The 24,000-nt window shown below is 37.9% G+C and overlaps 1 protein-coding gene across 7 annotated transcripts in view; it reads left to right on the top strand.

The window, feature by feature from the left end:
* Cblb (Cbl proto-oncogene B) overlaps positions 1-24,000 on the top strand; it is a 178,716-nt gene that overhangs the window by 142,698 nt on the left and 12,018 nt on the right. For 4 of the 7 annotated variants that reach the window (XM_040750712.1, XM_040750706.1, XM_040750708.1 and 1 more), the window contains 6 exons: positions 4,106-4,200; positions 13,806-13,952; positions 16,942-17,039; positions 17,156-17,287; positions 19,694-19,834; positions 23,872-23,997. In XM_040750712.1, the coding sequence (XP_040606646.1) occupies positions 4,106-4,200; positions 13,806-13,952; positions 16,942-17,039; positions 17,156-17,287; positions 19,694-19,834; positions 23,872-23,997 (739 nt within the window). The remainder of the gene's footprint in view (positions 1-4,105; positions 4,201-13,805; positions 13,953-16,941; positions 17,040-17,155; positions 17,288-19,693; positions 19,835-23,871; positions 23,998-24,000) is intronic. The other 3 variants (XM_040750710.1, XM_040750709.1, XM_040750711.1) reach the window with 3 other exon arrangements.

Raw genomic sequence — 24,000 nt, 5'->3', positions numbered from 1 at the left:
CTGGTTTACAGTAAATTACACAGTCCTGATTGGTTGACTTCCACAAGTCTGAACCTTGAGGAATCTGCTTGTTCCATCATCCTCCCTCCACTCTGTAAGTAACTGGATGTCCATGGCACTGGGAATGTAGAGTGTTGTGAGGGAATCGTAGTCTAAATGCAGGACAGACAGCCTGGGATGAACTTAGTAAGAAAGGTGCATTGGTGTCCATGGCGCTGAGGATGTAGAGTGTTGTGAGGGAAGCATAGTCTAAATGCAGGACAGTCAGCCTATGATGAACTTAGTAAGAAAGGTGGATGAGAATTCCCAGAAGACACTGACTTTCCTGAGAAAGAAAATGAAATCCTGAATGGGAAGGCAGAAAAGGAATCAGGTTACCTAAACGAGGGTCCCTGGCTGGAGGGTGACAGAAATGATAAGAGGTGGGTAGCCTTTTGTTTTCTGTGAGAATAACAGAAAGGAATATCGTGGGAAGTATGGACAGTAATATGAAGGCAATTTTGAATAGAGTGTAGTGTGTATAAGACTAGAGACATGTGCAGCAAAACTGGCTGATACAGGTTGAAACCAGTTTGGTCATGGAGTTTTTTGTTATTTTTTCAGTTCTTTCTTCAGGAAGGAGCTTTTATAGTGATAAGGATTTTAAAAACATTAAGTCCCTAACATCTCTGGTGGGATTCTAATGGGTCAGCGACAGTCATTAGTCAGACAGGAGGCTGAACCCAGAGCCCAGCCAGATCCTTACACGAGTCAGTGGGATTACACTGAGGACTTCTTCAGTGATGCAATCTGTCTAAACACCCCACAGCCTGTTGTCCCCATGAATCACAAACAGATCCTCCAGATTTCTAAGGAACATGTACTATTTATTTTCAGCTAGCCGATCATCGTATACGGTACTCCCTCAGGTAGTGATGTCCAGTTTCTGGTCTGATGAAATGGGTAAGGCTGAACATGGAATTCAGAATCCAATGTTAGATTTCATCCTCCAACCACTACCTTTCAGGAACAATCACATTAGGTTGACAGAAATGAGAACCAGCACATGTAAGCACTTGGCTATTTGCATGCATGCATAATTTCAGTCTCCTAGTTGGAAGAGCTTTCAAGAATTCTACATATGGTATTAAAAAAATATACTTCAGTCTCAGGACATAGTTTAGAACCAATTATAGGAAGATCAGCCTGTAAGCAAATGGTGTGTGTTTGCTGAGAGTATTTCAGTAAAAGATGTTTCCTCTACCTCTAGCAAGGAAATTTCCCCAGTCAATGCCTCCACCATTGAGGTCACCTGCCCTGTTGTCATTCAGTATTCATGGAAGCCCTATTGCACACGAAGTATGTAGGGAATTTATTATAAAATGAGGGAGAAATAAAAGACTGCATTCTGAAACAAACAGGCACAATGTGGCATTCATTCTCTACAGGATATAGCTATATGTAAGTTGTTCATAAAGGACTCTAATTTTTCAGAGACAGGAGAAATCTTTAAACTACTATCTATCAATAAGAGTTTCTAAAGTCATTAGATAAAATGCTATCCACACTTTGAAACATTAATTTGTTTTACAAAGTTAGGAGGAAGTTATTTAATCCCCTCAAGTAATTGTCCTACCACAGAATTAGTGTCCGTGGTAATAGTTTTTGTGTTTTTCCAATGATCAACACTATTGTCTGCTTGATTTCTCATTTCTTGTGGGTGTGTGTGTATTTGTTTATGTTTGTGCATGTGTGTGTATTGTGTATATATATATAATTATTCTTCTCTATACGCATATATACTGTTTGTACACACACATTCCTGTGGATGCTGGAGGCTGACTTCCAGTATCTTCACTCTCTCACTTAAAAATTTTACTTATGTATCTATACTATGTATATGGGTGTTTTGGTTAAATATATGTTTGTGCATTATGTACTTGCCCATTGCCTGCAGAGGACAGAAGAGGATATTGAATCCCCTAGAACTGAAGTTACAGACAATTGTGAGCCATCATATGGGTATTGGGTATCGAACTTATGTTCTCTAGAAAAGCCAAAAGTGTTCTTAACCACTGAGCTATTTCTAGCACTTCTCTCATTTTTTTAGGGCCTTTCCCTGAACCCAGAGCTCACTGATTTACTTGACTAAGAGTAGAGTGAACTCATGATCTGTCAACACAATGCTGGGATTACAGATGCACACAGCTATCTATGCCCAGTTATCATTTGGGTGTTGGGGATATGAACTCACCTCCCTCTTGCTTGTGCATAGCCCCTGAGTCATCTTTTGTGTCAGGAGACTTCCCTTTTGAAGTTTAGTATCATACAGTCTTATCAGTGCATAGCTCTCCATTATCAAATTGAAGCATACTTTTATATTAGTATCAGTAGATGTTTGGGTAGTAGCATTCCTGTTCAAGTGTGTTCATAATTTTTTGATTATAATGCTTTTAATATAACATTATAGTTGGCTTATTGTCAAACTAAAGTCAGTACTGCAGACTAGTATTTCCACATGCTCATTTTGTTACCAACCTTTATCAAGTATCAACACAATAGGTATTATTACCAAAAGAACAGCTTTGTCCACATTTTTAAAAAATAAACCTTTAACTTTACACAAATTTTAATGTAATTAGAAAAAAATCATTAGATTTTAGTGCAAAAATTTTAGCACCATATCTGTTCAAGTGGTACAAAGAATTTGGGGGAAGGATACTGTCAAATGTTCAATGTTATAATTGACATTTTTGGTTGGATACATGTATTCATCCAATAAAAGGTATTTCTATGTTAAAGGATTTTATTATGATTCATATCTCTTGGGAAATTTCTCCTTTCTGGCAAAGTTCAAAAGTTTTCCTCATGTTCCGTTACATGGTCCTCAGTCAAAAGCTCAAGATAAAGTCATTTCATTTAAAGATATGTTTTATCGGGATGTAACTGCAGTGTGTTGAATCTAATGAGGGAAGACTGGGGAAAGAAAATTTGAGCTAACATAGGCTCTAGTTTGTAGAGTGAAACTTTAGTGCTGCAAAATTGGATTTTTTACAATAGATGAGACCATCCCTGTATCTCAGAGGTGATCTTTCAATCTGGTGGTGGGTGGGTTACCTACGGCCTTTGCAGGTTTGCATTCTAAATCTTCACCCCGTTTCATATCTATGGTGGAGAGAGAAATTAAACAGTAAATCTGGGCTCAGTCAGCCAAGATGAACAAAGTTACAGCCCATCCATCTTGCCCCCCATCACTTTCCCCTTTAAAGATGAACTAATAAGAGTCTATGGAAGAAGTTCATGACGAAAAAAATCTGGTGATGCCTTACAAACCTGAAAAGGTCTATAGTTTTTGAGTATGCCTTTGTAAAGCTATCATTCCATTTTTTTCCCATTGTTTTAGTTACTCCAATTCCAGATTGTAAGAGAGACAAAGAACAGTTGTTGTTTTGGCACTTCCTTCAGTGTTACTACTGCCCTTGTAAACCAGAAGCAATTTAGTACCAGTGTACAAACACTGGCTCTGTGTAACTTCTTATGAATAAGGGGACAGTTGTTTGTGGTTTTTATAAACAAACGAAAGTATATTTGGAATTTACACACACATGGAGAGCCATACCAATTATCCCCGTATCTAAAATAGCCCTGAAGCTTGGTGCGGACATAACACAGTCGACTCACACAGTGTGGTATCAGGAAATTGAAAATGGACCTTGTAGCCCTAAAGGGATGTCATTTGGAACACCTGTTTAGAGGGAAGTAGATTGGGAATTGTACTACATTGCTTCTTTCTCTAGCCAACCGCTATTCTTGCAATAAAATCTGATCATTCTTGGGAAATGGTGCTATCTGTTTATGTATTTAGTTGCCTTGCTCTGATGTATATAAGTTAGAGCATTGCCTCTTAGTAATGTTTAATAATGATACTGTAACATCTTGATGTGTAATCCATAAGTTGTGGTTAAGGCATCACTGATTCTTCTGACTCCTGAATAAACTGTATGGTATTGCACTAGCCTAAACAAACTAAAATTATATGAACTCTGTGAAATTCTAAGTGCTATTGTGGTTTTAGGCTTTGCCAGGTGTTCAAGTTCAGGAACTAACCCATTTGATTTACTTCCAGGTCTTTTCCAATGGACACCTTGCCAGTGAAGAATATGATGTTCCTCCTCGGCTTTCCCCTCCTCCTCCAGTCACTACCCTTGTCCCTAGCATAAAGTGAGTTTCATTGAATTTGCAGATTCTGTGTCCGTGCATATGTTAAAGAGTGGTTTTGATGTTCTTATTGAAGAAACTGCAGGGCGAATAGAAAGGAATCAGTAAAGATAAAAACAATTAAGTTGTGTTTATAAATTCAAGTATCAGCTGTTGAGACCTCCCAGTTCAGGAAACTAGCTCCTAAAGATATACTAACCTCCCGAGAAGACTAGCAGAACAATGCAGCAAGAAAACTCAGTGCCCTGCATCCAAGGAGAAGGAAGAGCTGCACAGCAAGCTCTCTCCATCAGCCTCCTTCTTCTTGTCTTTGACCCACTACCCAGTTGGACAACATTAAAGTTCCCCCAAGCTCCCTGCTTCTCAGATATCTTCAGCAACCAAGGTCTGTCGATTGTCCTCATGGAGTTTCTCCTATCCAGTTAAGCTCTCCATTGCCAGTCCAGACTCACAGCTAGACTTCTGAAAGACCCTTCAGAATGCCATCATATCTACTCTAAGTTGGTATCAGTGGATGTGGAGCTGGGAATTGGGGGCATGGCATGCTGGACCATGAGGTGATTGTCCAGCCGAGTTCTAGCCCCGCTTCATCTTACATATTCTCTTCACTGAAGCTGATTCACTTTCCCTCTGGGTTTCCTTAGCCCTCTTCCCACTCCCAAACCAGCTTTGCTTTCTTCTGCTGCTGCTAGTAGTAAGACCCTTCAGAATTTTAACCAGCTAGAGGATATCTAATTTATTCCTAATGCTTGCCCTATAATTGTATACACATCTGTCCGACTTGCATTTTTGATGCAGGCCCTCCTACCCACCATCCCTATGCCCCACTTCTTCCCCAATATCCATGTCTCAGCCTCAGCTTTTTATAAAAGCTCATTTGATTTCTGTTCAGTGATTAATAGTGATTAGCAATGGCAGGCCTGGTAGTGTATACCAATAATCCCAACGCTTGGAAAACTGATGCAGGAGGAGTTCCATAACTTTTAGGCTTCCTTGAGTTATATGAGTTCCAGGGCAGCCTGGGCTACAGAGAGAGTATCTGTATCAGTAAATAATAGGAAAGACACATTCTTGTTACAAATTACTGTTCTCTATATAAGTAATTATATACTCTGCTATACTGTTTTCCTAATTTTAAAAGGGTAAAGGTTTATGCCATCTAATGCTCTCATAGGAAAAAAATTGTATTTCATTATTGATTGCTTGATCTTTATCTGTTTACATCTTCAAGGTTTTTATCTTCTTTTCTGTGTTTGTTCATTTGGTTTGTTTTGGACTATGGCTCAACTTGTGTATCTTATACATGCTAGACAACGGGCTACGGTCTTCTTTTGTTATCAAAAGCCTCAGAATGTCTTCATTCCTTCCTCTGGAGGTCTTTGAACTTTCACTAGATTTACAAAAAGGAAAAGCTAAACCTGAGCTTCCAGAAATCCATATACTCTAGAAAATAATATTTTATCATTTGTGATGTTCAAAAGAAAACACTGCACCAGACAGTGTAGTGCTCATTGATTAGTTTTAGTTTTAGGAAAGCTGTTAGAAACTTTGCCAGGGAAACATGTTTCATAGATGGGATGGTATATAAGTCTCAGAAGATGAGAAAAATTAGGTACCACAGTGTATTGAGGGGTGGGGAGGGACAGAGTAGAATTTGATGTCATTCAGGGGAGAACAGAGAAACTGAACTATTGGAACATTTCCTGAAGGAGTTTTCAGGTCTGTAGGAGACACAGCAGCCGAAAGCAGTTACAAGCACCCTGTGTCATAGACTCTAGTCAATGAGAAAACTGTGATAGTCTAATTCCATGTAGCCTCTAATGTACATACAGTAAGGCATCTGAGATAGCCCCATCACCTCTAAATGGCCTTGATAGTCTAATTCCATGTAGACTCTAATGTACATACAGTAAGACATCTGAGATAGCTCCATCACCTCTAAATGGCCTTGATAGTCTAATTCCATGTAGCCTCTAATGTACATACAGTAAGACATCTGAGATAGCCCCATCACCTCTAAATGGCCTTGATAGTCTAATTCCATGTAGCCTCTAATGTACATACAGTAAGACGTCTGAGATAGCCCCATCACCTCTAAATGGCCTTGATAGTCTAATTCCATGTAGACTCTAATGTACATACAGTAAGACGTCTGAGCTAGCTCCATAACCTCTAAAATTAGGGTTTCAGAAACAAATGAGATGAACTCACCACCACCCCTCCCCGGTATGACTTACTTAATTACAGCGGTTTATGACTGGTGAAGGGGTTGTGGTTTTCTATGTTTCCATTTGGTCCTTCCATAAATTAACATAAACAACAAAGTCATAGCGAAGTGCATTTATTGGTGAGCCTTTAGTACTTCACTTTGTGAGAGCTGCAACATCAGGTTATGTTTCCGCTCCATTTTCTAAATTTTCCTCAATATTTCTAGTTTTAATTGAAAAATATTTTAACAAACATGTTAGTAGTAAATTAGTTTTGATATTGCACGTTACAACTTATCCAAAGTTATGTGTTGGGTTTGTTTTTTTTTTTCATATGTGAAAATATATATATATTTATTTATTTATTTTTCAGTTTAAATTTAGATAAGAAACAAGGTTGCTTCACAAGTGAGTTCCAGGTCCCTCTCCCTTTCCCTTCCCTCCTCCCGTACCCTCCCCCCAAACCCCCCATTATCCCCTCATATCCCCAGGGAGGGTGAGGCCCTCCATGGGAGTGTCCATAGTCTGTCATTTCATATAGGGCAGGGCCTAGACCCTTCCCCAAGAGTTCAGGGTGAGAGTGCACCTCACATTGTTGGATGGGAGTCCAAAGTCCATGTGTATACTCTGGATGGGTACTGATCTGCTGCCCAAGGCTCAATAGATTACCTAGGCCTCCTCACTGACACCCACATTCAGGGGTTCTTGATCAGTCCCATGCTGGATTCCCAGGCTGATGCCTGGGATTCAAGAGTTAACCTTTGTCAGGTCAGCTGTTTCTGGGGGTTAAATTATTAATATATTTATGTTTCTTTTCCCCCTAACTATAAATGAAGAAATAATATAAAGTATATAAAAAATAAAATCATAATCTTTACAGCACATAGACATACCCCAAATACCAACATGCAAATTTAATGTGTGCATTTTTTTCATTGAGACCTACTTTAGCATAATTTAGGGTATTTGTGGAGGTGATGTCATGCTCTCCCTTGTCACTTGATAACATCATATCCATTTTTCCTCAGAGTATAAATACTGTTTTTCCTGTGAAATCATGAAATTCTGAAGTCACGCATAGAATAAAATCATATTGTGTTCCACACTTTACTCCAACATTCATTAGTTGTCCTATTTTAAAATAGGTAACCTCTCTGGATGTCTAGCTTCTATATGGCTAATAAATGACAGGATAAGTATAACTTAAATGCTATTTAAAACCCTTTGAGCTTCAACTCTCTATGCAGGTATTGCCATGAGTTACTCACTATATGGTGTTAATCATACTGGAAATTTTGGTAACCTGATTGTTCTCAAGTATAGTTGGCTGACTGTATTCTGTTGCATAAACCAGTATGAGATGAGCTATTGCCCTTACTAACATCACTGTTATAATGGTTATAATACTTTACTACAATCATTATATTATTTATATTCTTATTATTGTATCTGATATAATGTTGATAATGAATTTGTACATATCCACATCATTTATTATTGATATTGCTCTACTTTGACCCATTGGTGAGTATGATCTGAGTATGGTCTGGATAATAGAGAAAAGGTCTTAGAAAAATTCCTATGCCCACTGACACAGGGCTATTGGACCTTTAGATGCCCATGGCCATGTTAGATTCCTGGTCAGTGTTTGAACAGCAGGCTAAAGTAAAGTGGTATATCACTGCCTAAAATAAACTTACAGTTCTCACAAGTCGTGGAAACCTCATGTTAAACTCAGAATACCAAAGTTATAAGTAACATTTAGTTTCAGCCATATTACTCAAATAGTTTTCAAGATTATTAGACTGGTACTTAATGCCCATTTTCTTGAGGGTAGAAGATATTCTGGGAGGTTTGCTTTCAGGCTAATCTTCATCCTGGTAATCACGTGACTCTTATTACATAATTTATACTTTATTTCTGAAAATATGGTAGTATAAAGTAAAAGTGAACAGAAAAAGTCATTGTAGAGATACTATGTCCTGAATTTTTTTCTAAATGGTTTCTCCTTAACATTATTGACACTTAACTATAAATGCAAAGATTTAAGTAAAAACTTGAAATATAGGTATTTATTATAGTAACTTTTTATAAAGAGGATGAAAATTCCACATGGATTATTTTACCTTTTTAATACATAATATGTATTTTATATATAAATGTATATTTCATGTTTACTTACTGACATCTATTGTTCTTGGCATACTATACTGTCAAATGAACAGAGACAGTTATAAACAATAATAGAGTGGGTATTTCCAACTAAAACAATGTTGTAGAATACTAAAGGATGTCACTGCTCTCTGCTCTCAGACAATGGTTTCCTTATGCTTTGCTGTTTACAAATGGTCTTCCTACTGTTGACATATTAATCACAAGCTTTCAAATACCTTGGGACCAATACTACTTGGTTCATACTTTTCTTAAAAGGTTCTCTGTTGTGTAAGACTGTGGTGTTTATTATTGCTACACATCTTTTAAGCAAATAAGGTACTAAGTTAGGGGGTTCATTGAAAAATGAATCCAATTTTTCCCAGCTATCTTTCTTTCTGTTGCTGTGCTCACTGGAGTCTAGGGAGAACAAGATAAAGCCCCCATCTCCTTTGAGATAGGTGCTGTAATTAAGGAGAGTACACAGTAACAGGTATCGGGTGTTGTCAGTTAGAGGCGAATGCAGGAAGGCAAAGCAAAGGTGGGACAGGATAACTAATGACACAAAGGCTTTCCCTAGAGATGAGGTCCTGAGGAAATGCCTCTCTGAAAGGATGTGGTTAAGCAGAACCGCAGGAGAAGGGAGGGAGAGAACCCAATCTGTCTGTGTGAAAAGTGTAATCCCGGGGCACAGATGTGGAGACTGCAGCTCTGTCTCCGGGTTAAAAGCAAATTTGTAAAATCACTCCCTGTCAAAGCTCGAGGCTGCTAGATGCTCACCCCTTCTTGATAGCAGGAAAGAACCCTCAAAATCATTGTAAAACTCATGCCTGTATTTTTGGCAAATAACTTATGTGCTGCAGACATAAAATAATCATGTGAAATATCAGTATTTTGTTTTGCTGATTCTTGGGCTTTGGTTTCTCTGAGTTACAGATCTATCTTGTGCTGGTAAGAACAGTGTAGCACGAGAAACACAAAGTAAAACATATGACAGCTTGAGCTTCTATTTTAATAAAAAACATTTATACCTTTACTTTCTGCCATTGGTGAGTGAAAAGAGATTCTTCTATATAGAAAACAAGTAAAATGACATATAATTTGAAATGCTTTTCTGTCTATGAAAGGTTCTGAAAATTGTTGCTGTCTCTCTCTCTCTCTCGCTCTTTTTTACCAGCTTGGCCATTTTCTTCTTTAATACCCCTTCATTATTTTATCTAAAAGCTTGTAAGTGCCCAATTATGTGCAGAGTAGAGTAATCCTTGATGAACTTAAGGTCTTCCTTAAATATATTGCAATTCAGACAGAAATAGTAAAATAACAGTATAGTAAACACATCAATGAAAGGACATATGCTAAGTATACATAATAGGAAAGGTCAACGAAAATTATTGAATTTGTTGTCAGGTCACAGGGATTTTTATAGACACCAGAAATGTGAAGGGGTCTGCTTTTACTTTTCAAAGAAAGTTAACGTGTCATGGGTTGCCTCAATTAAGAATGAAAATCACTTGAGGGAGGTAGTTCTAGGGGTGAATGGTAGTGGTGTGTGCAGTCAGCCATGTGGTTATGTACCTCACTCTGGGAATATGCAGTTCTTGGGAGGAATACATTTGTGAGCCTTCAACACTAAAAAGTTTAAGTGCTCACCAAGTATCTGTGATGACCTCAAAGTTGGCTTCTTCCTTAACATCAAGTATATACTTGTGTATTCAAGACAGCAAATGAGTGTGTGTTTAAGAAGGCTCAGATAACCTTCAAGTTAAGGGGATAATGGTTTTGCAGCCTGGAAAAAATGGATCCCCATGTGCAATGACTCAGAAATGGCATCAGAGTGTAAGAGACATAGCAGAAATGTGGAGTAATACAACAGTGTTGAAGTCATGGGTATAAATGACTGGTGGGTGACTTGGCATCTTTCACTTGGAGCCAGCCAAATAGCTTTTCTGCTTTAGTCCTCTGGGAGCCTAGAAATGTCACTTAGGGTATATCAGTGATTGAAGTCTCTAAGTCTACCTTCTAGATAACATATACACAAACAATGATCCTAAGTTCATTTATGCCACCTCAGCTCTTGTTGACTAACATGTAAAGGTTTGGATGAGTTTCTAGAGGGAAAAATACAGCAGCTACTTATGTGAGTTTGGATTTGTCTTGGATATCTCCTACAGAATTTCTTTCTTACTTGAACCTTTGTCTTCACTTTCTTTTTGTGACAGAGGTGGCTTTCATTCTTCTCATTCAAAAAACATAATACTGAATGAAATGTGCCTAACGAATATTAGAAAATTGGTTTGGCCTGGCGTTGGTGGCGCACGCCTTTAATCCCAGCACTCGGGAGGCAGAGGCAGGCGGATCTCTGTGAGTTCAAGGCCAGCCTGGTCTACAGAGCGAGTTCCAGGACAGCCTCCAAAGCCACAGAGAAACCCTGTCTCAAAAAACCAAAAAAAAAAAAAATTGGTTTGTGTGTAATGTAAGCAGACTATTATAATTTTCAGGAAAATTAATGGAGAAAAATGTATAATATTGACCATGGTCAAATTATCTCAGAAAAACCTAAAAAATCACATGTTCTCCCTTGTAGTGTATCCCAGCATGTGCCTATGAGTGTGTGTTACATGTGGGTACACTATAAGGTGTAGGAAGAAGTACAAGAAATGGTCAATATTAAGTAAAGAAAAAGGATTCCATACAGGCAATGGACACTTGAGTGGATATAAATTCTCATTGGTTTTTCTAGGTTTGACTAATTAAAGAGGGATATAATAGTAGTTGCCTTTCTAGTTTTAACTCTGTCATGCATCTTCCATTGTTGGGGGGTTGGATAATTGCATAAACATATTTGATAGTAAGGGTATAATATCCATGTGAAATCCTTCAGCTTCTGCCTGACTACTCTAACTGTACAAAAGTTCTTTATAATACGTAGACCTAGGTCTCCTTAATTTCACGGTTATGTCTTTTTTTGTAAGTTTTATTTAAAGTTTTAATGAGTTTTTAAAGCATTAAAACCATTCTTAAAGGACTTTATTAAAATAATGAAAAATGTATTTTTCATATTTCAATATACAAATCACATAGCTTTCTTCATTTCTAGTTACAACACACCAAAATCCATGTAACCAGATAAAATACCCAACTTGTAATTTCTGACACTAAGCCCTTATTGTTTAATACAATTATTTTGACTTTCATATTTGCATTAGTTGTTTTCTCACTACCAAAGAATGATCCCTTTGCATCTAGCCAAACAAGATCTGTCAATAAAGGCAAAAATCTAGAATTATCCACAAAGGGTAAGATTTTAGTTTTTTAGTTGTCCATTCTTGCACTGGCAAATGGTCAGTGGTGGAGACACTTGCCACAATGCCAGACAACCTGAGAAGAGATTAAGAACTGTTGCCCACAAGTTGTCCTGTGACCCCCACTTATACCTTGACGTGACCACACACATATACATGAATAAATAATAAATGTAATATGGAGTAAAAATGATTGTTCATTCTTCATAATGAAGCACTTCTTTGGAAATAATGTGTGACTGATTTGAAGATTCCTGCCTTTGGTGCGGTTATTGAATCTTAGGTCAAAAGTCTCTCTTTTCTCTGTATTATCTATGTAAGTTGTAGAAAAGTAGAGCGCTCTGAGACTGAAAGCACACCAGGACACAGAATGAATGCATGCATGTCATGCATGTCACACTTGCTCTTCCTAGGGAGACACACTGGTCCTTGCAATAGTTGGTGAAATTGATATCTGTTTGCAAGAATTGAGAATTTGCAAGAAAATACAGTTGTTTCTATCCCTATTAAAACTCTATCAGGTTATCACTTGAAACATACATACTTGCCTACCTTTAGTTGGAAGATGTGTCTTCCAAGGTTCAGCCTTATTGGCTGCAGCACTTCAGTTTGTTAATGAATGCCATAGCCTGTGTTCTGGACTTAGGTCACCATTAACTATTACTGGACCCCAAAGTACCTCTAACAAACATGGCTTTAAAAATCAGTACAGAAACTGTCTTCAAAGAAGAATATAAACTTTTGAAAATTCCTGAAAGGGAACATTTCTTTTATCCCTGAACTCTCTAGAAATGTATCTGTAGTGTTGAAACTTAAAAACCTTGGACTTTCCAAATGGGCACATACATACATGCACACACACAAAACACCACTGACAGTGTTTTCCATTGTTCAACTGTTCATCCTAAGTGAAATAATTCTAGTAAATTCTTCAAAATCCAAAGCTTTTTGAGCATTGCATTAGGAATGTGCAACTGGTAAAGGATGCAAATGTTCCAAAATTTGAAGGAAAAACAATCTAAGAACTGTTCCTGTTCCAAGGAATTCAGATAGGGACACTCAACTTGTGGCAAGAGGAAATCAAAGTGAAAAACTTATTTTGTTGTGAGAAGAAATGAAAATGAAAAATGCATAGGCGTGGTTGCCTCATATACCAAAGGGCTCTTGCTCCCTCTACAGAAGGTGCTGAAACATTACACTTTTTTAAATGAAACATTTCCTATGACGTTCACGATAATTGAAACGGATTTGGATCCATGTTTTTCTAGTATCTTGCAAACTTGGATTCGAACATTTTTCCTTTGGAATCTTTCTTGAGCAGTAGCAGAGTTAGATTAAATTTCACACAGGAAGTAGAAAGTATTTTTCACTTTTATAAATTTATCCAAATGATGAAGGAAACAGCTCAAATTTATCATGGTATTAGATAATTGTTTTATTCATTGTGACTCCTTTTTAGATATTGCAAATCATAAAAATAGTCCTTTTGAAATTAAAAGGTTTAATGAATTCTCTGGTTACCTGCTTCTAATTCTGGTCATGTTCAGCTGTCTGTTGTTGCTGTGGGAAGAACTCTAGAACTAGGATCATGAGTTCACAGCAAAGTGGTTTCTTTCCTGTATAGCTTTTTTAAAATTCTTAGTAATAGCCACAAACTAAAAGTCTGCACCTTTAAAGAGCTTCATATTTATAAGGTCCTTTCTTTATGTCATAGTTTACTTTTTTCCTTACTGCGCCCTTTAAAAACCACAGGTGTGCACATTTTGTCTTAACAGCATCGCAAGGCCTTGCCATTTACATTGGATGTAAGAACAGTTTATAGTTGAAAAATGCAAGTGACAAAGTAGCTTCTTCATTTGTGTATGTCACATCAGACCTTCCTACTCAGAATATTTATCATGTGTGAACCAGATTGGATTGTTGTTTTTTTTTTTTTCCTTCTTGGTAGGTGTACTGGTCCATTAGCAAATTGTCTCTCAGAGAAAGCAAGAGACACGGTAGAGGAAGATGACGATGAGTACAAGATTCCTTCATCCCACCCTGTTTCCCTGAATTCACAACCATCTCATTGTCATAATGTTAAACCTCCTGTTCGGTAAGAAGGCGAGCCTCTGTGTACCATCCTGCATCTACATAAACATCATCAGACTGTCAAGCATGGGGGTTATTTATATGCAGTTCAACTTTATGTGTTTGGATAACCATCTATAACTTCCTGTTTTCTCCCCACAGACATTACACCCCCCCCAGCAAAAGCCAAATCAGAATCTAATAAAATGTAACTATACATTACATATAATGATTAATGCATGCATTTCCCCTAAGATATTTTAATGAGTTTCATCAGCTCCAAGCATATATTTCATGAAGAAAAATCAGTGCTTAGAAACTAATATTAAGGTGCTAGGTCAACCTTCCTCAGAATTTTTCTTCATAATGTAAAGACCAGTATAATTTGTATCCATTTCCCTTCTTGATATGCAGTGTGCTTCCACTGAAATCATAAGACAAAGGGGGGATGAGCCCTAAAGTTCCTTCTCTTAACTTCTTTTTTGACCAAGTACTGTCTTACCTTCTCTTACATTGGATAACAATATAAAGAGCACTAGTTTTCTCTTCTTTTTCTTTTTATTGTTTGTTGTCCTCACTGTAATGGGGATATTGTTGGTCTTTGAAATGTCAGCCACATTGAGTTTTATAAGAGTTGTCAATAATGGCTTACATATATTGAAATATTAACTTTTCTTCAAGTAAAATCATGACTTTGCATGCATATAACTTAATGTCAGTATTAAGCTGTAATAGCACTTACATAATGATTTTTATCTTACTGACATGTCAAGTATGCAGCAATCTACTCTTAGCTTTAAAACTAATTTTCCATTCTTTGGTTTCCCTGACTGTGTGTTCCTGGAGGTGTGCTTGACTCAACTCTGCTAGGCCCCTGCTGGTGGCTGCCCTGCCACCTAAAGTCTCCTTATGACTGAGACTGAGTGATGGGATACAGTGAATCCATCAGTCATCTGTCCTATCTTTGCCTAGTGTCCTGTCTAATTGTGAGGCCAGGTCAGTCAGCTGATAGCATTTATGAGTAACATCTCCTTTGAAGATGAAAACACTTCTCCAAATGTGTCCCAAGTAGAAAAAGAAATACTTGGAAGAGAAGTGGTTCTGGATTTTTTTTTTGAGACAGGGTTTTTGAATGTAGCCTTGGCTGTCCTGGAACTCACATCATAGGCCAGACTGGCCTCGAACTCAGAGATCCCCTGCCTCTGCTTACTGATTCTGGAACTAAAAGCATGCACCAGCACCACCCGGCTAAGATCTTTTTTTTTAAGCCAGAACTGTGCCTCATAAAGGATGCTGGTGGGCAGAGATACTACCTAGGCTTAGTGATGCACTGAAGTCTATGCTTGCACTGAGTATGACAAGAGCCAGTTATTTATTGTTAATCATACTCTTATTGAGTGTTATGAAAAGAAAATAACCAGGAGAGCGTTTGTTATATTGAGAGAACGTGGCACCCACTGAGCTAGTAGGGGGAAAGTCTTACCTTCTAATTAAATATAAATTGCTAACAAACTCCAGTTCTTTGACTCTTACTAATGTGTAGTAATTTTTAAAAGCTGAAATTGGGCAGGAATTTTTTGGTCTCTTTGGAAATTTCATTCTTTTCATGGCTGGAAGACTGAAGGATACAATTTGAATTCATCAAATGTTAATTGTCATGTCACAGTGGATGAGATTTCAGTGACTGGCCTCTTGGATACTGAAAGTAAATTTGAATTATGACCATCATAACCATCTCCCCACAGTTATAGAGAAGTAATAAATGCTACTAATCCCTAAGCTTAATTGTAATGAATTCTTTATCTAATTTGTTCTCGAAAACCAATGGATGGAGTGACATCTCATGTCATCTGCAGAGTACTTCCTCTCCATAGCACTTCCTTTTCCTGTATGCCATTCACCACCACCACCACCACCCCAGATATCAATAAAAATAAACTGTCAGTATGTGGGAAGTGTAACAGTAAATGAATAATTCAATTCAGTTTCAGCAAAATCCATCATCATTATGAAGATTCAATACATAACTATTCTTAAATGAACCATATCTTACCCGTTAAAAAGAAATGGCCACCAGAGAGAATAGAAATGAATTTTAGATGAATCACTCTTTCAGTATCTATTGAAATATCCACTGTCTCCTCCATTATGTATGTGCTTTTACTTTGCTCTAAGAAATCAGAATAATTCAAAAGAGAGAAGTGTAAAACTTCACTTTCTGTGGCTCTTTGTTAGACAGCTGTTACCAAGCCAGATGCTAAAGAACAGGTGTGTTCTGTGTCTCCTGGCCCTCCTCATCTTCCCATGACCCTTTCCTCCAGTATTGATGTCAACACCAAAATTATGTCTTTTTGTGAATTGGTATTTACTTGGATTAAAACACTTGCTGTGCACCCAAAGCCTTCGCTGACATCACTTACCCAATGTGTCAGAAAGCCAGTGTTTGCTCTGCCCAGTAGTGATACAGGTTTAGAAACTCTGGGTTTCTGAGTGCTCCATGCCAAACGTAAATGAAACTGTTGGATGCTTCATAGTAGTTCCTCTCTTTTAACACCCTATTCTAATTTTATTTCCAAGAATGCTTAAGCTGCATAAACAAACACATCCAATGTAATCAGCAAATATTGAAGCTGGTGGAACTCATATTAGTTTTGTGTGGCATATATTTCTCTGTCACTTCAGAACTTTGGTCAGGTGCAACTGAAACCTTGCAAAGAGATACATTAGCTGCACAGGTGTGTTTAGGTTTTCACTAGCTCTTGATAGTTTTAGTAGCTCCGGTTTCAGTTGGAGAGAGAGGGAGAGATGCTTTTTTACCTCCAGACATTTCTATCTGATTTTAAAGTGCATCTCGAGGTAGGTGCATGGTGTTAGTAGTACTTTTTTCCAGAAGAGACAATTGTTTTTGTTTTGTAGTCTTATTACCTCAGTAGGTATGAGAATCCCCTCTGTGATCCCCACCTCATGCCCACCATGATTTTCAAGTGATTCTTACCCTCTGGTCTCCACATTAGGTCTTGTGATAATGGTCACTGTTTGTTGAATGGAACTCATGGTACATCTTCAGAGATGAAGAAATCAAACATCCCAGAGTTAGGCATCTATTTGAAGGGTACGTATGGAATATTTTTTCCTTTGCAATATGCATCTCAATGGTTGGAATTTAAAGGCAAAGTTCCCTTCTGTTTTCATGCTGAAAATACATTAAGGTTTTGTGTTATCCTCTAGGAGATGTTTTTGGTTCAGCCTCTGATCCAGTGCCATTACCACCTGCCAGGCCTCCACCCCGGGACAACCCAAAGCATGGTTCTTCACTCAACAAGACGCCCTCTGATTATGATCTTCTCATCCCTCCATTAGGTTGAAACTTTAAAACAGCTTAAACAACCCCTGCCCTCCTCTCTGTGTCTGCATTATTAGAATTAAGAGTTCAGGATAATGCAGACTCTGGGTTGAGAATTCGCCTAATCTTAGAATGGATCTGCCAGGTGATGGTGGCTCCTGCGTTCATATGACAGTCACTCTGCCAGAAAAGTGAATGGTATAGGAAATAGCTGTGAAATTTTAGGTGGTTTTCATAGCATCTTTTGTATGTTTTAATGTGTCTGAATTTTCTACAATAATGTACTCCTTTCATAATCAGAGAAAAATATTTAACCTAGTTTGTTTTAAGCTATATTTCAACTATATCATCCTTTCAAAACTACAACAAAATGATGGCCTAAAAGAACTCACCATCAGTGAGGATTTCATCAGGTTGTCCCTTCTAGACAAGATTCAGTGTTAAGACCCAAGAGTGTTGCTCACTCCCCTGGCCTGTGTCCTAGTGACATTCAACTGATAGTCTGGAGGAGTTAAGGCAGGTCTCCTCCAAGTGTACTAATTCTTAGTGAGTATGAGCTACACTAAATTGTTTCCTTTTAAGTATGTATTTCATTCTAGAAAACACTAATCCATTCAAAAGCTTTTCTGAATTGTCTGTTAAACCACCAAGAATATTAAGTGAACTTTCATATTTCCTGATGTGCACCACTGAGCAGTATTTTGAGCTGTCCAATTACAATGTCCTTTGCATCTGTTGTATTGGTCGGGGGTGTTTGTTTTGCCTTGTGTTGTTTTTCATCTGCCTGATGTCTAAAACCTTCCTGACTTCTTGCCTATAGTCTTGTTTCCTTGTTTGCTTTTTCTCTGTATTGGGTCTTGACCCATTGCCCAAATCTCTGTGGTCTAGATTACAGTATTTAGTAGACTTCTCTGTGGGACAGACTGTCAGAGATCTGTGCATTTGCATCTGGTCTAGTGAAGTAATTTTTGTTGTTCTTCTTCTTCAATGTAATAGCCATAGGTGGATATTGACCTTGCTCCTTAGCTGTTAGAATAGAAGTGGCAGCCTGTGTCTCGTCTTGGGCCTTCCTCTAGCTTGTCCTGTGTGTCAGTTCTTACTGCTCCCTCCTCTAAGGACCCACGCTTCTTGGTGTTTCTGAATATGTTTCCAAGCCTCTGGCGTCCTTGACTGTCACCGCTCATGGATGCCACTTGGGTTTCTCTTCTCTCTTCTCATAATGCTCCTCTTTATGACCATCAAACACTCTGACCTCTCAGTCACACTGGTTTGTGAATGGGTTTTAGCTCCCTATGATAGAATCTGAGCTCCTTAAGGTTTGATATTCATATCACTAATATGGTGCTGATGCTTAGGGACGAAAAAGAGATTTGAGCTTGATTATGTGACAGCAAGAGCCTGGAATGATAACAAATTTCTCCTATATCTTCCAATATTTTTAATTAGAAAAATATTTATGATGATTAGATTAAATATTCTGCATATTTTTGCAAAGCAAGCACGATGAATGGCAAATTCACTTTAAGGTATTTATGCTTAATGCATTCAGCTTAAATATGTGTGAGTTTTTATTATTAGAATATGAAGCTGTTTACAGATAGCCTGTCTTCCTGACAGCACATTTCATGTACATATTTGGAAACTATATTCAGCTTACTTCATTTTTTTTTGAAAGGTTCAAGGTAAGAAAAACTCTAGGTAGTCTAGCAAAGTGTGGCAGGGATAAACACGAAGACATAAAGCCACACTGCAAAATAATGTTTATACCTTGTGTAAACCTTATAAGTACATACACGTGGGTATCTAGCTATGAGGCCAATGAAAAGGGAATCTCTGCATTGACATGCTCGTCTCTGGAGATGACTCCTAAGTAAACAATACATTCCACTGCACTTGTGTATTTCCTACATATTTTGATGGCAAATCTAATGCTTGGAACAATTTAATGAATTACAGTCCAGTGGAACAAATGTGATGTTGGAGGTGTTCTCTGGCATTAAATTATATGTGCATGGTGTGACTTTTCTCATAAGAGGCCATGAACTCTCTTTATTGCTTGGAGATTTCTGTTTTACTGATAATAATTTTCAGTACAGAGTTCTAGTATACTAATAGTACAGAGGTTACAAAGGGACCATGAGCTGGTTCACAATCTGAAATGCTGTTTTTTACAGAAAGGCTCAGGAAACAGAAAAACACTTTTCGTGGGTGTTTCAGTATTCTCTGTGTGTATGTGTATTTTCTTTCCACACTCTCCCACAATATAATCAATCCCATTATGAAAGTCATTGAAATGTTGAATAAAATTGCAAGTGAACATACTTAGAAATACTGGAAGAAAAATCAGTCATGGCTTTTGCTTGACTCTGTGTGTTTTGATTAATGAAGTTCTATTGTTGATAATGGCTTTTCTTTAAATGCAGGTGAAGATGCTTTTGATGCCCTTCCCCCATCTCTCCCTCCTCCCCCACCTCCTGCAAGACATAGTCTCATTGAGCATTCGAAACCTCCAGGCTCAAGTAGCCGACCTTCCTCAGGGCAGGACCTTTTCCTTCTTCCTTCAGGTAGGAGTGGGTAGAAAGCCAAGAAAGAATTTTCTCTTAAAAGTACATCTGAGATTGTGCTGTCAAATTCATGTGTTTCCTGAGTTTGCCACACCAGCGCAAAGACTTCTGGGTAGTAAGAACAGTACTTGAGCGGTTTGCTTGACACAGGCTTGATTTAATGTTGGAGCATCACAAAGATGACAAGGACAATAAAGAATCATAGTGGTTGCCCATGGTCCACTGGCTGACTCGACACATGCACATGTAGGCAGTACCAATTGAATTTTAGTGCGTTCTTTAATATTTTTTAAAAAGATACAAAATTGGATGGAGATGCGTTCGTGGAACAGGAAGTTAAAGGTTTGTAGGAGGGAGTTGGGACTGGGTTGTATATTGTACATTGTATTCATGTAGGGAATTTGTGAAGAGTAAGATAGAAAAGAAGGGAAGGACAAAGGGAGCATGTTTCTGCATATTATATGAAGCAAATAATACCTTCAGGAGCCAGTGGGGTCTACTTTCATGTAGCTTATGGATTCCCAGGATGCTACTACCTTAGATCAAGTGTCCTAAGGTCATCTGCCCAAGTAAAAAATAAGACAAGCATGTAGACACAACCTTTCGATGCTAAGTTGTAGGCAGTTTCTGATTGGCTTCCTCTCTATTCCTATTATATGCATGATTCAAGTCCTGATTCATGAAGCCTGTGTATGGCTTCTTTTACAGCAAATTCGGGATTTCGAAGTGCTAACAAAAAATATTTTGTTACATTTTACAAAATGTTTAATCATTTTTCTAAAGAATACAGTGCTAATGGTAGTTAACTAATGGTAGTTCTTCACTCTGAAAATAAAACTTCATGAAAGACACACTTACTAGGCTACAGTTGAGCTTCCTGCTTTTAGAATTGTAAACTAAACGAAGGTGGCTGCCCACCTCACTCTTTTTTATCTCCCTGATGTCTAATATGTTCTTATCTAGTATACTCAAATTATTTCACACTGCTGAGATTTGACTTCCTTGAGATAATATCCCAGTTTAAAAACAAGATAATGCATTTTCTCAAAATATTATATTAAATGCCTGCCACCGTATGCCAGCCTTCTGTGCCCTGAATAGTGAGTCAGGTTCAGCATGCCAGCCTTACCACCCAGCGTCTTCTCCATAGTTCATTTTTCAGATTGCAGGAGCTGCCTTTCTACAAAGAAGCCTCAGGACTCCAGGCGGATGGAGGAAGGGAAGTCATGCAGAGACCAGGCTCAGTTCCTCCTTTGTGTTTCCCATCTTGGGCTTTCACACAAGATTTCTTTTGGCAAAATTGTAATTCCCACTAGCATGTGTGAACCATCCATTATGAACAAGCCAATCAAACATAAACAAAACCAGAGGCCTCAACAAAAGCCCGGTGATTTCCTATCCCCAAACCCAAGGGAACTGCTGGCACACATGCCTTTTTTTTCTGTGTAACAAAGAGAGAAAGGAAGCATTCCTTTGTGTGGGAACGTTGAAATAGGCATTTCTGCAGCTTCGCGCCAGGGCCTGCGCTTAAGCAACAAAGCCAGGCCATCACTTAAGTCTTGATCACAACCTGCATGGATGTCTTTGTGAAGGGCAGGGGATGCACCGTGTGTTTGGCAGCCTTGTTACAGCTTTCTCTCCGTGTTCCTCTAACCCAGAATCTCTTTTAAAGTCCATATCCAATCGTAATACCACAATTCAGTTTAAAATTCAGTGAAGTTGACTTTGTTAAAGAGAAGTAGCACTTTCAACTTGGAGACATAGATGTTCAGCTGATTAAATAGAAAAACAAAGGAATATCAGGTGATTGGCATCAGCCATGGAAAAGAACACTGGGGTTATGACTTACTCAACCCTATTGAAGTGTTCTTATGATGGTGCTAGCCAGAGGGATCTTGCCTTCTAGGAGGTTGTCCTCACAGAGCTAAAGTCAGATGAGTAAGGTTGTCTGTAGTGCCCTTCCCATGTGGAGGCCGCCATGTTCAGAGGTGAGAAGTTCCAGGGCGAGCAGCACTCCTTTCTCCTGCAGCTCAGCAGCATCTTCTGAGGATCTGCTGTGAGGAAGAAGTCAGGCGGGCCTTCCTGTGCTTAAATTAGACTCAGTACAACATTGCTTCTTGAGCAAATCGATCGCATTATGTATGTTACAGTCTCCAAAAGAGCATATGACTGTGTAATTACACATTAGTTGAAGCATTTTCAATTTGTATGTTTTAATTGTAAATATGGACATTAGGCTCACTTAGTTTCTAAAGAACGTAATTGCCAAAGCTTTATTTATTTTTAGAGGACAACTAGCAATTATAACACTGTGTGTAGTAATTACTCTACATGGTGCCACTTCCTTTGAAACAGGAGCTCCAATTCCATAACTTTCGGCAGGGATACCCCTTCACCTTGTGCCTCACCAGGAAACATTAGCTCCGATTCCATAACTTTCAGCAGGGATACCCATTCATCTTATACCTCACCTGGAGCAACTTAGCTAGAAGCAAGGTAGATCCTAAGTGGTTTTGCTGTGGTCACAATAACTTAGTGTAGCCCTTTTTAGGTAAAATAGTTTAATGGAAAACATTTTAAAACTACAATTGGTGTATTTTGTAGTGCATTTATAATGCTGAAATTTATACAGATTTTAACTTAATTAGTTTCAGTGATTGTCTAGAAATAACATAGACGTGTCTGGTAAGACTGAATTGCCTCTAAGGCAATAAACAAGTCTAGATACTAAGAAGGTACCATAAAGTTGGTACCATAAAATTGCTCCAGGAAGAGTAAATGAAATAATAATTAGCTAATGACTTTAAATGATGCTTACCTTCTCTAGTTAGAAATTAGTATAAAAATAGGCAAGTTTGAAGCATGTAAATTCTTGAATAATCACTTCCTATATATTACTGTTGCCAAATTCAAATGAATAATCAATGAACTAAACTGTAGCCCAACTATATATATATTTACAGTCTGGCTTTCTTTAAGTAAAGTCTGTGTCTGCATGGATTTATTTTTAGTAGTTAAAATATTTAGTAAGAATAATCTAATTACCAAGTAGTTTGCCTATTGTGAGGAGATATGTTATAAATCATTTAAGTGAGGAAAAGCCTGCACTCCAAAGAACTTGGAGTAACTTCAGAGATGGTACCATCAGGAGAAAATAATATGGGGAAAACCTGAGAGTGAAGATGATGGCCTGTAAGTGACTTGTGAGCCAAAGATGTCAGGGATAATGTTTTTAATTATTCTTCTGTTTAGAAAAGAGTGGGTGCTAAGGCTTTTAAAAAGCCCTTCTATTACTAATTTAAAGCAGTTAGACCCGTGGTGACTTCTAGTGACTTCTGCCTACACAAACTCATTTTCTCCCTTTAGTTCCACTTAATGAACTCTGTCATGAATACTGAAGTAATTTTTGAATCTATAATTTTTGTTTTACAATTTTACATGGCCAAGTTTTAAAAAAGCACAGTTTTGGTGTGTATTCAAAAATTTTTTTAAGCAATTGAATTTACTATCCAATGAGCCAGTTTGACAACTGGGTTTTAGCATATTTTGGAACTTCCAATATAGTGCAATGGATGAAAAATACTTTATATTTACAGATATTTCCGTATACACTAATTCATTTAAAAATTCCAAACTTTAGGTCTATTTACAGATTTATGTTGGCATATAGCTTGAACCCAAGTGATCCAATAGTACTCTTAATGACAAAGTAGAAACCAGGTTTTTTTTTTCTTGCTTCTCAGCAGCTTTCATTCATTGAAGAGCATATGGGGGACAGAAATTAGTGTTAAGAGGAGGCTAATTAAATGATCTGAAAAGATAAATAAAAACCTGTAGCCTTATTTTCAGCAGTCAAGTGAGTAGCTTACCTAAACAAACGAATGAACTCAAGAAAACCTGCACAGTCAAAGTGATTATTACTGGTCAAGAAATTAGTTGTCCAATTCATTATGGGAATCTACAGTCCTTCAAAAGTTCCCCAAATTCTTTCTTCAGCCAATCATCCTTTTAATTAAAAAATTGTCTTCATTTTCAAGATCCCTTTTTTGACCCAGCAAGTGGCCAAGTTCCTTTGCCTCCTGCAAGGAGAGCACCAGGAGACAGCATCAAACCCAACAGAGCCTCCCAGGACTATGACCAGCTCCCTTCATCTTCATCTTCAGGTG

This window comes from Mesocricetus auratus, unplaced genomic scaffold (assembly GCF_017639785.1).
Source record: "Mesocricetus auratus isolate SY011 unplaced genomic scaffold, BCM_Maur_2.0 Super-Scaffold_100008, whole genome shotgun sequence".
Classification (NCBI taxonomy): Eukaryota; Metazoa; Chordata; class Mammalia; order Rodentia; family Cricetidae; genus Mesocricetus; species Mesocricetus auratus.
The sequence above is the reverse complement of the archived record's forward strand: the minus strand, read 5'-3'. Positions and strand labels throughout refer to the sequence as shown.